Here is a 14,633-nt window from a genome sequence, read left to right on the forward strand (position 1 = left end):
TACATGTGCAATGATTCTCCCATTAGACAAAACCACTGTTCATGCTTGCTAAAACAACATGCACCAACCGCACCAAAAGGGCATGGACCGAGGAGGGAGAAGGCTTCATCATGTGAGACAAGCCCAGTGCGCATGATCCTCGTCTGCGCTGTAGAATAAGGCAAGCACACATGCTAATGTAAAAGAACAGAAGCACTGAACCCTTTCTGCTCTTTACCAGACAATGGGCATCCATAGAAAAAGCTCAAAGGCAAATCATGAAGGTGAGGGAACCGTAGGTTAAATCCGGAAGAGACCAACCGCATCCACGAAACTTTGCTTCAAAGGAAGCAATCATGGTGCGAAGCAACGCATGCTACCGAGTCCCAGTTCCAGCAAGCTACAAACAAAGCAGAAATACAAGCAAACGAAAGGGAGTGTCCGTGATCTAGAATGGAAGTCCTATGGGGGGAATGAGGGTTCTACTACTTTCTTCCCTTCCCTCGACCGCCGCCGCCTGTGTCGTCGTCGACCTCCGTCGGTCGCCGGTTTTATTCACAGGCCAGCTTCGTGTCGAAGCTGCTCAGGCACATTGCGAAGGCCTGGAACGCCGACAGCGGGTAGCGGTAGTCCATGGTGAACATGTCCTTGGACACCTTGCCGAACTGCAGGATGATCTTGTCCTGCTCCAGCGCCGGGGCGGGCTGCGACGGGGCCGGGGCCGGCGCCCCCGCCCCCGCGGCGGGGGGCGGGGGCTGGCTCGGCGCCGCGATCAGCTGGAAGTTCTTCACCGAGGCGATGGTCACGCGGCCACGGAAGTTGAGGCACCAGCACTGCAGCTGCTCGTGCCACCTCGGAACCTTGTTGCGGAGCACCAGCGGCCTCTCCTTGTTCTCTCCGTCTTCGTCACGGCTTATGGCGGCGCCTCCGGCAATGTCGGACAGAAACCGGGAACTGCTGAAGTAACGGGAGCTGCTGAAATCCGTGGACCGGTCCATGATGGATGACTTGGAGAAGGAGCTCATGCTGCGAAACGAGTCCTCTAGAGCCCGGGGCATGATCTGGTCAGGCTGCCCAGGGACTATGCCGCCGGGCTCGACCGATGAGGCCGGTATGGAGTGCATGATGCAGTTCATCCGCCTAGGGCCCCTCGTGCCAAGAACATTTAGCTCGTAAGACACCTGAGCTATGTTGTAGCTGCCGGATGGCACCTTGGGAGACACTTTCTTAGAGTTGAATCTCCGGCTACTCCGTCCAACCGGAGGAACTAAAGCCCCATTGTAGGGGGGCTGCGTGTCATATACTATGAATTTTGTGCCGAGGAAGTTTGACCTGGAAATGAAAAGAAAGTTGGTTTCATTATCCGCAAATGCATGAGACCAGGAGGAAATGGTTACAGTATACATGTATAACTCGTACCTCAGTTTTCCAATGTAGGTGCTGCTTGATCTTGAGATGTTTTCAGCATCCATTGAGATAACATATTCGGTGCAGGTTGTCCTGCGGATCCTTTTAGCAGACAAGAGGAACTTGCCATTCTCCACAAGTACCGCTGATTCAAAATAAAAGAAATAAAAGATCAGCACCTCAACTTCACCATGATATCATTTTCTTTTTGCGGATAACTTCACCACGATTTCATCATAGAATAAAAACAGGTAGAAACATTTGAGACAAAACCAAGGCCAAAATGTAGAATTTCATACTAGCATATTAGCTAGTTTTCAGCAAAAGACATATCCTTGGGGCGACCTTAGCACAATATATGAATAGTATATACTTCTAAAGGTGAAAAAGGCTATCATACCATTAGTCAGGCACAAGTAGAGATGATAAGTAGACTTTGATTTATCTCGCTTTATAAAACATTGAATCATTCCATCTCGAGGGCCAGGCTGTTGAAAAAAATAAACGAGTGTCAGGTGTCTTGACTTAAGAGGCATGAGAATAAGCAAAACAACAAACACTCCTCAGTCTCAGATGTTGCCATCTAGGTAGAACAAAATAGCATTCTTGGTAGCATTCAGGTTAAGGATTGCTTTATTAGCACACGGGGAAATTTCACCTGCTTCAGAGAGACGGGGAAGGTGAGCTTTCCGCAAAACTCCGGGCTCGTCACAATCTCCCTGCACATCTCCCTCCACGCCTTGCAAACGGCGGCGCAGGACACCACATGCTTGCGCGACGGCCAGGTGCTCTCGCTTGCCTCCAGCCTCCGGATCACGTCGCTGAGGAGCTCGGGAGGGAGGCTGGCCCAGCGGCTCTCCTGGACTATGAGATCGGCGTCGCGGAGCTCGTGCACCGTGCTCTGGCACTTGCCCCTGTGGTGCCCGGTGAGGCCGGACAGGCCGGAGATGGTCACCTCGAAGCTCCGCCTCGACAGGCTGCCGAAACCGTCCCTGACATCACGAACTATGCTGCGGAACGACATCTGCGCTAGGTAGATGCAGGCTGGAAGCTCGAAGCTTTCTAAACTGTTCCTCTTATTGAGCAGAGGTCACAGATCACGGCACCAGAGCAAGGATTGCTGCTCCGGAGTATGTCTAGATAGAAGCAATCATCAACGTGTACCTGCGGAAGAGAGAGCAAAATAACCTTGGTGAGTATAGCATGAAAGAGACACCCGTCTTGGTGAAAAATTATACTAATTCCGTTGCAGCCCCCTGCTAGGAACAAATCGCCTCATCAAGAGAAAAAGAGTAGTCCACACATCGAAAATGGCCATGGCGGCGCCGGGAAAAAAAAAGAACATGATACCCCGGTGGCATGCTGCGACATTTGGAGAAAGAAATCTTCACCCTAGTACAGCTATCCCATGACAAACTTGGAAATATGCCGTTCCATGGTAAAATAAATAAATCAAGAAGGCTCCATTTCACCCCGGATAGAGACAATAAAAAAGAGGATCTCTGAAGAACATATGTAGTGCTAAGAAATCGACAGGTTCCTACGCGAGATCTGAAGTCTTGTGCGAGGACAAGAACGACGACTGTGGCAGTCAAAGCCGAGGCGTTAGGACAGCTGAACGAACTCTTGGCACGGACGAATTTAACGGACGAGAGAACAAAAAGATGCCAAGAACTCGGCATTTACTGCCGCATCCGGACGCACGGTCGCTTGATCCGGACAGTAAACGCCCCGAAAAGCTCGCCCCCGCACAACCGGCGCGTCAATCAATCAAATCAAGGACGGAGGAAGGCCAAGACTCCCCGAAATAACTCACATCAGCGCGGACTCTGGGGGTCTTGAGCGCCGATCCGGAGCTCCCGCGCCCGTGCCGCCGCCTCTGGAGACGAACGAGGTCGATCCGGCTCCAGCCCCAGCTGCCGCGCTCACGCCGTCCCCGCCTGGAGGTTCCTTTCTTGGGCACGCGAAGAGGGTGGGAGAGAGAGGAGAGGAGGTGAGGTGGGTGTGAAGAGGGAGGGAGGGAGACCCGGAGCGAGCGAGCGGAGGGGAATGGGGAAAGGCGCAGAGACACACACACACGAGGCGGGTGCCGCGGCTGTTGTTTATCGTCTCCCGTCCGCGCTCGCTCGCTCCGGTCCACGGGGCAGGGGGTGGCGTTCGGTTGACCGTTCCGTTGCGTTCCGTCTCCTGTCCTCCTGCCGTGTGGGTGTGTGTGCGTGCCGACTTGCGCGCGGGGCGTGACGGCGTCAGCCTCGCTCCTGCCGCTCCATTTTCTTCTTGGTTCCTGACGTCTCCCGAGTCCGCTGGCGCCTGCGTCGCTCGCTACCTGCGCGCATTTCGCTGGCTCGCTGCCGCGGCAGGGAAAGCGGGTCGCTTTTGGTGGGCTTTGGCCGAGCTTTCTGCTTTCGCCCGCGTGCACGGCTGCCCGTGGGCGCGGGGGTTCCTGGCGCTGGCGACCGCACGCTGACGTGCTGCCGATTGGGTTAACACGGTTGTTTTAACAAATCAATCAGGGATCAGGGCGAGTGAATAGACCAGTCTACACTCTGGAAGATGTACTACTATACTATCTGTACGATGTATGATGTATGATGTACGACGTGTTAGGGCATCTTCAACACCAACCCTCAAATCAACCGTACGAGTTGTGCCATCCAAGGAAGTCTTGTATCGGTCCGCCGAGCGGTTCGGATCACGTTTTCCCGACAAAACTGGTACCAAACGTGGGGTTTTGCGGGAGTCCGAGCAGCAGACACGTAGGACCCCGACACCCTGGCCCACCCAAAAGGCAGGCGGAGCCCGCGCTTTTTGTAGTTGTTTGCCTTGTTTCCGCGGCAAAAACCCCAATCTCATCTTCCATACAGCCGCTCTCCACGCAACTCCCGCCCTTTTCTCCCACTCTCTTCTTCCCTTCGGCCCCCGTCGCCGCATGGAATCGGAGAAGAGCCTGCCGGAGACAGAGGGCGGGTGGAGGTGCTAGAGGATCCGAATGACGGCGTAAAATACCGTCAGATCCCTCTGTAGGGTTCATGACGAGGTCGGAAGTACCGGGACGGAGCCCGCACGCACAGTTTATCCCAGGGTCGGGCCTCCGTAGAGTAATACCCTACATTCCGCTTCTTCTTGTTATTCATGGTGGAGGGATACCTCGTGCGAGATATTACAATGGTCTGACCATACACCTGTCTTACACCTCATAACCCATTTTGTACTCACGTGGACATGACGCACTCTGGAATGTTACGTGTTATAGATGGTAACAACACTAGGAAGAGCACCTTTTTTAATTTGATATTTACTGTGAGAGATCATCCTAATAATTGACTACTGAGCAATCAAAGGGCGCAAACAACAAAAGGGATAAACATCTCAGAAAATTCATAATAGCATGATATGGTATAGCCCTGGATGCCCGGAACGTCTCCATGGTCCTCCAAGGTCTTCTCCGGAATCGTTGTCGTGGCGACAATTTTGAAAAACATCCGTTGTGGCTCCGATTTTGTTCTCTTGCGCTTGGTGAAGCTCCGGGTCCTCCGTGTAAGCTGTAGGCTATCTCTACATCTATTACATTAAGGTGGCAATCCCGTGGCTTCGGCCATCATGCCGTGATGCGCATGCCACTTAACATTACAACATATAACCATCTCATAGATAAATGCATTATCATGACGAAGGCAATACCACATCACGTGAAACCCTACGAAACCAAGTTAGACGTCCTCTAATCGGTTTGGCAAATTTTAATTACGTGACTTCTAAGTTTTCCGGATAACACTAGCTACTTACGCACACCATCAAGTCGATAATTCTTGTTGCTAGATTAACTTTCGGGGTGTGTGAAAAAAAAGACTTAATTAAAAATCTCGCCCCCACACTAAACTTCGTCAAACATGCGTGACCCCCTAGAAGATCATTCATCTTCATTGCCCTCTTGCATACGCGACAGTTCATTATTCTTGACTATGATGAAACCCAAGGAATTGTTAGCAGATCGTCGACATCTAGAGCCGATTGATTGTCAGAACCTTGTAAAAGCGACATCATGCCGTCAATGAACTGAATCGAAGCAACACTCGAGGGAAGCATAGCAAGAACATCACATCCACATGTGATCTAGATCGAAACCTGCATCTACTCATAGGACCGCTGATGGTGCCACTGTTGTGAAATGTAGTAGAAAACAAAAAAAATCGCCCTACGATCAACCAGGAATAATACGAAGATGCATATAGTGTTTGGATCAACGATCGTTACCGAGTTCGAAATGCAGCAGAAGTAGACGAGTTGGTGTAGATCATACTTTGAGTCCCTCGAACCGTAGATGATGATCCCGCGAACCGCCCTTGAACGATATCTCAAATGGAAGACTGAAAGTACGACCTATCTACTTGGTTGCAAGCGCACGATCTTCACGATCGCCATTCAGAGCTAATCCTCGTCGGAGAATTAGAAAGAGGAGATTAGAACCATACTAGGCTTCTAATTATGAGGATTAGAGGAACTAGGTATAGCTCTAATTAGTCGATTAGGACTAACTAGGACTAGAACTAGACGAACTAGAGGAGGCATCAAAACTTGTGAATAGAAAAGGGCCAACACCTAATGTATATATAGGTTAGAGGGGAGAGGAGAGGCTGCCAGCAAGGAGGGAAAGCCCCATTATATCTTAGGTAATCCCATAAATGTTGAGACCAATATAATTGACACCGTAACACCGGAGGAGTACATAAGGGACACTTTCCAGAACGTTTCAGACTCTGAAAAGGAATAGGTATGTGGTACGGTAAGTAAACCAACTCTAAAACTGTTCTAATAGCAATTTTTCTCCATTTTGGAATATTTAAAAAATTAGGAAAATTAAAAGTAGTCCGAAAGAGACACGAGGAGGCCACAAGGGTGGAGGGCGCGGCCTACCCCCCTGGGCGCGCCCCCTGCCTTGTGGCCACCTCATGTGCCCTCCGGACTCCGTTTTCTTGCACAATACTTTTTTTGGTCGGTAAAATTCATTATATAATCTCCCGAAGGTTTTGACCACCGTACCATGACAAAATCCTCTGTTCTTGTTTTGAGTTGTTTTTCTGACAGTTCTAGATCACCATGACGTCTCCAAGCGCCCCCAAGGACAAGTTTTTCGAGAAGGTCATCAACCCTTACCTCGTGGAGGTGCCGCAACACCCTCAAACCATTGAGATGCGTGAGGGGGTGTTGCACATCTGCGATGTTGAGGGACCAAAGAAGACCGGAAGCATGGAGACAAGACTCGAAGCAATGGAGCAGCAAGTTTTCAAGTGCCAGGGGATGGTGGAACATGGACTCAATGCCAATCACATGATGATCGTGGAGTTCACCAAAAATCACAAGCTGGATGCCAAGAACATCGGGGAGGCCATCTTCAAGCTTCACGAGAAAATCGAGCACCTCCAGGCCCAAATCTATGACCTGCAAAACCAAAACTATGAGCATGAATATAGATTCAAGAGGATGAGTTTGGCTGCATATTTGAGGATCCTGGAGACTCGTTCATCCTTCTACGATGGTGAGCCTATGCCCTGGAAGATGGACGACAAGCCTACATCATCAACAACTCCATCATCACCACCTCCAAAGAAAGAGACATAAATACATGGGGATGGGCACTCCCCTTGGCAACTGCCAAGCTTGGGGGAGGTGCCCCGGTATCGTATCACCATCACACCTCTATCTTTATCGTTTTTCTTAGTTCGATCCTTTTGGTTATATCTTGATCTAGTAGAATAAAGTTTTAGTATGATATAGCTTTGAGTTTTGTTTTGATCCCTATCTATGTAACCGAGTCCGCAAGTTATATATAACAAAGAGTAGTTTTGAGTTGAGGGCTTTGCTTTCTTGCTATGATCTCGAGGGAATAGAACAAGAGAAAAATATAAAAAAATAAAAAGATCATGTGTTGATCTTATGGAGAGTAATGACTTCACATATAAAGAGTATGATGAATAAAAGTTGTTGATAGTTGACAAACATAGTTTTGGTCATTGTTGCAATTAATAGGAAGTAATAAATAAAGAGAAACTTCACATATAAATATACTATCTTGGACATCTTTTGTAATTGTGAGCACTCATTAAAATATGACATGCTAAAAGGTTGATGTTGCACAAGGAAGACAACATAATGGGTTATGTTTTCTTATATCCGAATAGAAGTTATATTGCCATGGATCTTCCAAAATGTTGAGCTTGCCCTTTCCTTCTCATGCTAGCCAAATTCTTTACACCAATTAGAGATACTACTTGTGCTTCCAAACATCCCTAAACCCAGTTTAGCCATGATGTAGCTTGAAGCTACGCCGATATTTCCCCAAAGAGAAAGGGATGATGCAGCATAGTGGCGGTAGGTATTTCCCTCATATGTGAAACCAAGGTTATCGAACCAGTAGGAGAACCAAACAACACAACGTAAACAACACATGCACACAAATAACAACTTCTCGCAACCCGACGTGTTAAAGGGGTTGTCAATCCCTTTCGGGGTATGGCGCCTCAACATAGGCAAACGAACGTGAGGTAAATTTGTAGTAGATTAATAGATCGAACGCCAAATAAAATAAATAAGAATAAATGCAAAGGAAAAGTAGATCGCGAAGGCAAATATATGAGAAAGAGACCCGGGGGCTGTAGGTTTCACTAGTGGCTTCTCTCGAGAAAAATAGAAGACGGTGGGTGAACAAATTACTGTTGGGAAATTGATAGAACTTCAAATAATCATGACGATATCCAGGCAATGATCATTACATAGGCATCACGTCCAAGATTAGTAAAACCGACTCCTGCCTGCATCTACTACTATTACTCTACACATCGACCGCTATCCAGCATGCATCTAGTGTATTAAGTTCATGGAGAAACGGAGTAATGCAATAAGAACGATGACATGATGTAGACAAGATCTATCTATGTAGAGATAGACCCCATCGTTTTATCCTTAGTAGCAACGATACATACGTGTCGGTTCCCCTTCTGTCACTAGGATCAAGCACCGTAAGATCGAACCCACTACAAAGCACCTCTTCCCATTGCAAGATAAATAGATCAAGTTGGCCAAACAAAACCCAAATATCGGAGAAGAAATACGAGGCTATAAGCAATCATGCATAAAAGAGATCAAAGAAACTCAAATACTTTCATGGATATAAAAAGATAGATCTGATCATAAACTCAAAGTTCATCGATCCCAACAAACACACCGCAAAAAGAGTTACATCATATGGATCTCCAAGAGACCATTGTATTGAGAATCCAGCGAGAGAGAGGAAGCCATCTAGCTACTAACTACGGACCCGAAGGTCTACAGAAAACTACTCACGCATCATCGGATAGGCACCAAATGGAGGTGGTGAACCCCATCTGAGATGGCGTCTAGATTGGATCTGGTGGTTCTGGACTCTGCGGCGACTGGATGAATATTTCGTCGACTCCTCTAGGCTTTCTGGAATATTAGGGTATTTATAGAGCAAAGAGGAGGTCCGGGGGCACCCAAGGTGGGCACAACCCACTAGGGCGCGCCTGGGCCTCCTGGCACGCCTTGGTGGGTTGTGCTCTCCTCGGAGCATCCCCCAGGCGCAGCTAGGGCTCATTATATTCCTTCTAGTCCAAAAAATATCTCCGTAAAGTTTCGCTACGTTTGGACTCCGTTTGGTATTGATTTTCTGCGATGTAAAAAACATGGAAAAAACACAGCAACTGGCACTTGGCACTATTGAAAGTGCAACTATCCCTGGGTGGTTTTGGTAATTATTAACAACATATAGCTCATTGGACTAGTACTATTTCAAGATGATCATTTCAGAAAGTTCAATGATGGCATGGCATGGATTAAGAATGTGGACCCCTCAAAATGCTAAGGACACATATTGGCTCAAGCTCAAGACTCCACCTTTTTCATTTTAGTGATCCAATATCACATTGAGTCCATAGGAAGAGCCAATACTATTAAAAGGGGATGAGGTGTTGCTTAATGACTTACTTGCTCAAAATGCTTAGTGATATGCTCCAAAAACCCTCAGGCCTCATTCGGTTTGGAGGATTTTCGTAGGAAAAACATAGGAATAAGGATTCCATAGGAAAATTTCCTATGTATGCATTCGGTTTGTAGGAAATGCGTGCAGGAATTTCGTAGGAATACTACTCATTTCCCGTGTTTTTGGAGGAAACTACACATCCACTCAAAGCTCATTTTACGCGTAGGAACGAGGCAAGTCAATTCCTTAGGATGGCAAGTGCCATCCTATCATATTCCTATACTACTCCTAATTCCTACGTTTTGATTTCCTCCAAACCGAATGAGCCCTCAACCACTTTCTCATATCCACATATGTCCCAAACCAAAAGTCAAACTCGGCCCCACCGAAGTATTCTATCCGGCGCCACCGAGTTCACTTGACATAGCCACTGTCAGAAACCCTAGTCATATCGGTCGTACCGATAGGGATCTCGGTCTCACCGAGATGGGATTGCAAACTCTCTGTTTCCCTTTGTAACGTTTCGGTTGAACCGAGATGAGCGATCGGTCCCACCGAGTTTGCAATGCAAACTCTCTGTTTCCCTTTCGTAATGTTTCGGTATCACCAAAATGAGCGATTCGATCCCACCGAGTTTGCCTGACCAACTCTCTGGTTAGCTTATTACCAAAATCGGTCCCACCGAGTTTGTGTAATCGGTCTCACCGAGATTACGTTATGCCCTAACCCTAATCAAATCGGTCCCACCGAGTTGACATGTCGGTCCCACCGAAAAGCCTAACGTTCACATTTTGAACTAAATTGGTCCCACCGAGTTTTCTGATTCGGTCCTGAGTTTGGTGAATTGTGTGTAACGGTTAGATTTTGTGTGGAGGCTATAAATACCCCTCCACCCACTCTTCACTCGTAGAGAGAGCCATCAGAACATGCCTACACTTCCAACATTCATTTTCCGAGAGAGAACCACCTACTCATGTGTTGAGACCAAGATATTCCATTCCAACCATATGAATCTTGATCTCTAGCCTTCCCCAAGTTGCTTTCCACTCAAATCATATTTCCACCAAATCCAAATCAGTGTGAGAGAGTTGAGTGTTGGAGAGACTATCATTTGAAGCACAAGAGCAAGGAGTTCATCATCAACACACCATTTATTACCTTTTGGAGAGTGGTGTCTCCTAGATTGGTTAGGTGTCACTTGGGAGCCTCCATCAAGATTGTGGAGTTGAACCAAGGAGTTTGTACGGGCAAGAAGATTGCCTACTTCGTCAAGATCTACCCTAGTGAGGCAAGTCCTTTGTGGGCGATGGCCATGGTGGGATAGACAAGGTTGCTTCTTCGTGACCCTTCGTGGGTGGAGCCCTCCGTGGACTCGCGCAACCGTTACCCTTCGTGGGTTGAAGTCTCCATCAACGTGGATGTACGATAGCACCACCTATCAAAACCACGCCAAAAATCTCCGTGTCTACATTGCGTTTGCTCCCCCCAAACTTCTCCTTTACCTTTATGTGCAATGTTTTACATTCCGTTGCTATACTCTTATACTTGCATGTGTAGGTTGATTGCTTGACTTGTGCTAAGTTGTTAAAATCTACCAAGACATAAAATTAGGAAAAGGCTAGATTTTTATTTGGTCAAGTAGTCTAATCACCCCCCTCTAGACATACTTTCGATCCTACAAGTGGTATCAGAGCTTTGGTCTCCATTTGTATTGATTTCCATAGCGTTTGGTGATCATAGCCTTGGTTTCACAACCTAGGAGAGTATGGCGTCTAGCGAGGGAAATTACCACCGTAGAGGTCCTTACTTTGATGGTACTAATTTTGCTAGTTGGAAGCATAAGATGAAAATGCATATTCTTGGACATAACCCCGCCGTTTGGGCTATTGTGTGTATTAGCTTGCAAGGTGAATTCTTTGATGGGAGAGAACCAAACCGTGAAGCTACCGCGGAAGAGTTGAAGATGCTGCAATACAATGCTCAAGCTTGCGATATCCTCTTCAACGGATTGTGCCCCGAAGAATTCAACAAAATCAGCCGTCTTGAGAATGCAAAGGAAATTTGGGATACTTTGATTGATATGCACGAAGGTACCGAAGGAATCCAAATTAGATGTGCTTCAAAGTCAACTTAACAAGTTCAAAATGAAGGATGGTGAAGGTGTCGCTGAAATGTACTCTAGGCTTGCTCTCATCACAAATGAGATCGCGGCTTAGGAAGTGAAGAGATGACCGATAGATTCATCATCAAGAAGATCCTAAGAGCCTTGGATGGAAAATATGACACCGTGTGTACATTGATTCAAATGATGCCCAATTACAAAGATCTCAAGCCAACGGAAGTCATTGGAAGAATTTTTGCTCGTGAGATGTCACTCAAGGATAAGGAAGAGCTTCACAACAAGTCAAGTGGTGCTTACAAAGCCTCATGTGATGCTCCTACATCATCAAGTGAGAAACAAGCCTTCAATGAAGAATTGAGCCTAATGGTGAAGAACTTCAACAAGTTCTACAACAGTAGAAGCAAGGAAAGAAGTTCCAAGTCAAGGTCCTACAATGACAAAAGATCTTCGAGTCATGAACGTAATTGCTACAATTGTGGAAGACCCGGACACTACTCCAATGAGTGAACGGCTCCCTACAAAAGAAGATAAGATTCACCCAAAAGGAAAAGTATAAGAGAAGAATCACCACCAAGAGAGAGAAGGAGTAGAGATAACCGTTATGAATGAAGAACATCACGGAGAAGCAAGGATTCGGAAAGGAAGGGCAAATCATCAAGGAGCTACACAAAACAAAGACATCAAGCTCATGTTGGTGAATGGGTATCCGGCTCCGACTCCGACAATCACTCTGAGAGAAGTTATCACTCCGACTCCGAATATACTCAACATGAAGGTGTTGCCGGTCTAGCACTTGTGTCAACCAACTCCTACGACATATTTGACTCACCAAATGAAGGAATTGGAAGATGCTTCATGGCTAAAGGTCCAAAGGTATCACACCTCGAGTATGTTGATTTCAATAGTGATGAAGATGATTTGCTAGGTGATGATGATTTACTTATTGACAACTGTAGTGATGAAAACTATGATGAACTTGCTATTAATCATGCTAATTAAGATAAAAGGAATGACGATGATAAGAAGGAGATTGAGCGTCTAACTAAAGAACTAAGCACTCTTAAGTTAGCTCATGAAACTACCTTGGAAGATCATCGAGAACTTTTAAAAACTCATGAGAAGTTACGCTTTGAAAAGCTCAACCTTGAGCAAGAGCATGGGTTCTTAAAGGCAATCAATGATGATCTTCGCAAGAAAAGTACTTCTTACATTGCCAAGCGTTTACTCTTGTCTACTTACATGCCACAATTTAAATCTAGCAATAAGAGTAAGAAAGATTCTTCTTCTAGTAGTAACAACAATCATGTTAAATCCAATATTGTTGCTTCTAGTAGTTCTCTTGATTCAACTAATGATTCTCTTAGCCAAGTTACACTTGAGAAAGAAAATAGCTTATTGAAGGGAATTATAGAGAAAGGTGTCTACAAGAGTCTTGCTGGAAGTAAGCAATTTGAGGAAATTGTACGCAAGCAAGGAAGGCACCGGAAGAATCAAGGTATTGGTTTTGAACAAAAGTTCAATGCCAATGGAGTTGAGTGGGAAGAATATCAATACCCCAAGACAAAGTTTGTTCCTCAACAAGAGAAGTATGATCCTACTTCTTTCCAAGGGACACAAGCTCAAGATGATCTTCCACCACAAGACCAAAAGCAAAAAGGGAATGACAAGCTTCAAGAGGAGATTGATGCATTTGAAGAAGCTCCTATGGCCTTGGTCAAGTGGGTTCCCAAGACTACATCAAGTTCTACTACATCAAGTATGACTACAACTCCAAGGATTCCCATCAAGATGATGTGGATCCCGAAGAAGAAGAACTAGAGAGTTCTTGAGGGTGACTCCGCCAACATACTTCACTCATATATTTTTGGCAAGGACAAGTGCAAACAACCTCCACATCTTGCACTAGTTCAAGGAGTCACAAACCCTCTTGTTGGTAAGACATGGGACAAGGTAACCTAATGCTTTCATGGACATCATCTTGTGTGTACATCACTCTATGTCTATGGATATCCTTGTTTGTTCCTTGTGGGACTAACCTGTATAGGTGTTGAAAGTGCAACTCACTCCAATGGATTGCTCCAAATGATCTACATCAACATCGAGCATCCACATCTTCAACACCTTCATGAAGTCATCATCGACAAAACCCAAGGTTAGTTCATCCCTCTTAGGGGGGATATCACATCTAGGGGGAGCTTCACTCTAATAAATTGAGCTAAAGCAACTCTAAAGGTGTGAGCACAACAACGCTTTATGTAAAAGTGATAACCCCAGTTGTGCTTAAACGATGAGTATGACCTACGATCAAATGTTCTCATTTGACTCCTTAGTCAATATACTCATATATAGATGACCTAGTCATCGCCAATTGCTTGATAGATGCTAGAGTGTTTGTGCATGCTTTGCCACATATTTCATTTGCCATTTTATTGTGTGAGCATGTTGATTGCATATTTTAATCATTCGAGGACATCCACTTGTTGTTTTGATTGTTTGGCATTTTCCCTTTTGCCAAGTGGATGGACAAGAATGCCTAAGAACCTCCTGTAGCTATCAATGCTTTTCTCGTCTCAAACTCTATTCATGCTACATCACAAAGTTTGATCAAGTCAGATTCGAACCACTTTGTGTGAGGAGCACTCGGAGTCCCCGATTTGTCATAGGCTTAAACTTCCAAAACCTCTTTGTGCATTTCGGTATGACCGAGTCATCCACTTCGGTCACACCGAGTTCACCAAGTTGATCTAGGTTTTCCATCTCGGTGCAACCGATTTGAACTTTTCAGTCACACCGAGTTGCAGTAACCGCTTGCGATTCTGCATCTCGGTGCCACCGAGTTGTTCCACTCGGTCACACCGACAGGGTCGGGATATATATACCCATGGGTGAGAATTTGGAAATTTATTCAAACCTCCTCAGCCCACGCATATCCTGCTGTGCCTCCTCGGGTCTCTAGATTGTCTCCTCGCCGCCAGCGACCTCCCGCCGCTGGTTTCTGTCGCCGTCAACGGAATTCTGCTCTGCCGTTTTCGCCGTAGAGAACTCCCGTCGAACTAGGGTATGGGTTCGATACTTTGTGCTATTTCATTACTCTGATTCCTAGCACATTGCTTTGTCATGATCATTACC

The 14,633-nt window shown here is 46.2% G+C and overlaps 1 protein-coding gene across 1 annotated transcript; it reads right to left on the reverse strand.

Annotated features, from left to right (window-relative positions):
- Positions 1 to 258: 258 nt before the first annotated feature.
- On the reverse strand, positions 259 to 3,475 carry LOC125519941 (tubby-like F-box protein 8). Its single transcript, XM_048684724.2, has 5 exons — positions 3,203 to 3,475; positions 2,045 to 2,550; positions 1,787 to 1,874; positions 1,399 to 1,531; positions 259 to 1,311 (listed from the first exon to the last, which is right to left on the reverse strand). Exons 2-5 carry the CDS (start codon positions 2,408 to 2,410, stop codon positions 531 to 533), a joined length of 1,368 nt encoding a protein of 455 aa, XP_048540681.1. The 5' UTR covers positions 2,411 to 2,550; positions 3,203 to 3,475; the 3' UTR covers positions 259 to 530.
- Between the last annotated feature and the right edge of the window lie 11,158 nt (positions 3,476 to 14,633).

Source organism: Triticum urartu, chromosome 1A (assembly GCF_056163025.1).
Source record: "Triticum urartu cultivar PI428250 chromosome 1A, HENAU_Tu73, whole genome shotgun sequence".
NCBI classification, from domain to species: domain Eukaryota; kingdom Viridiplantae; phylum Streptophyta; class Magnoliopsida; order Poales; family Poaceae; genus Triticum; species Triticum urartu.

What these genes read in the sequence shown, in the direction of transcription:
- LOC125519941 (XM_048684724.2), bottom strand. Translation starts at nt 2,410, where the DNA reads ATGTCGTTCCGCAGCATAGTTCGTGATGTCAGGGACGGTTTCGGCAGC. An exon ending in CTACTTGTGCCTGACTAATG is followed by an intron (nt 1,532 to 1,786) that starts GTATGATAGCCT and finishes ATTTTGAATCAG; the next exon opens with CGGTACTTGTGGAGAATGGC. An exon ending in ACCTACATTGGAAAACTGAG is followed by an intron (nt 1,312 to 1,398) that starts GTACGAGTTATA and finishes TTTCATTTCCAG; the next exon opens with GTCAAACTTCCTCGGCACAA.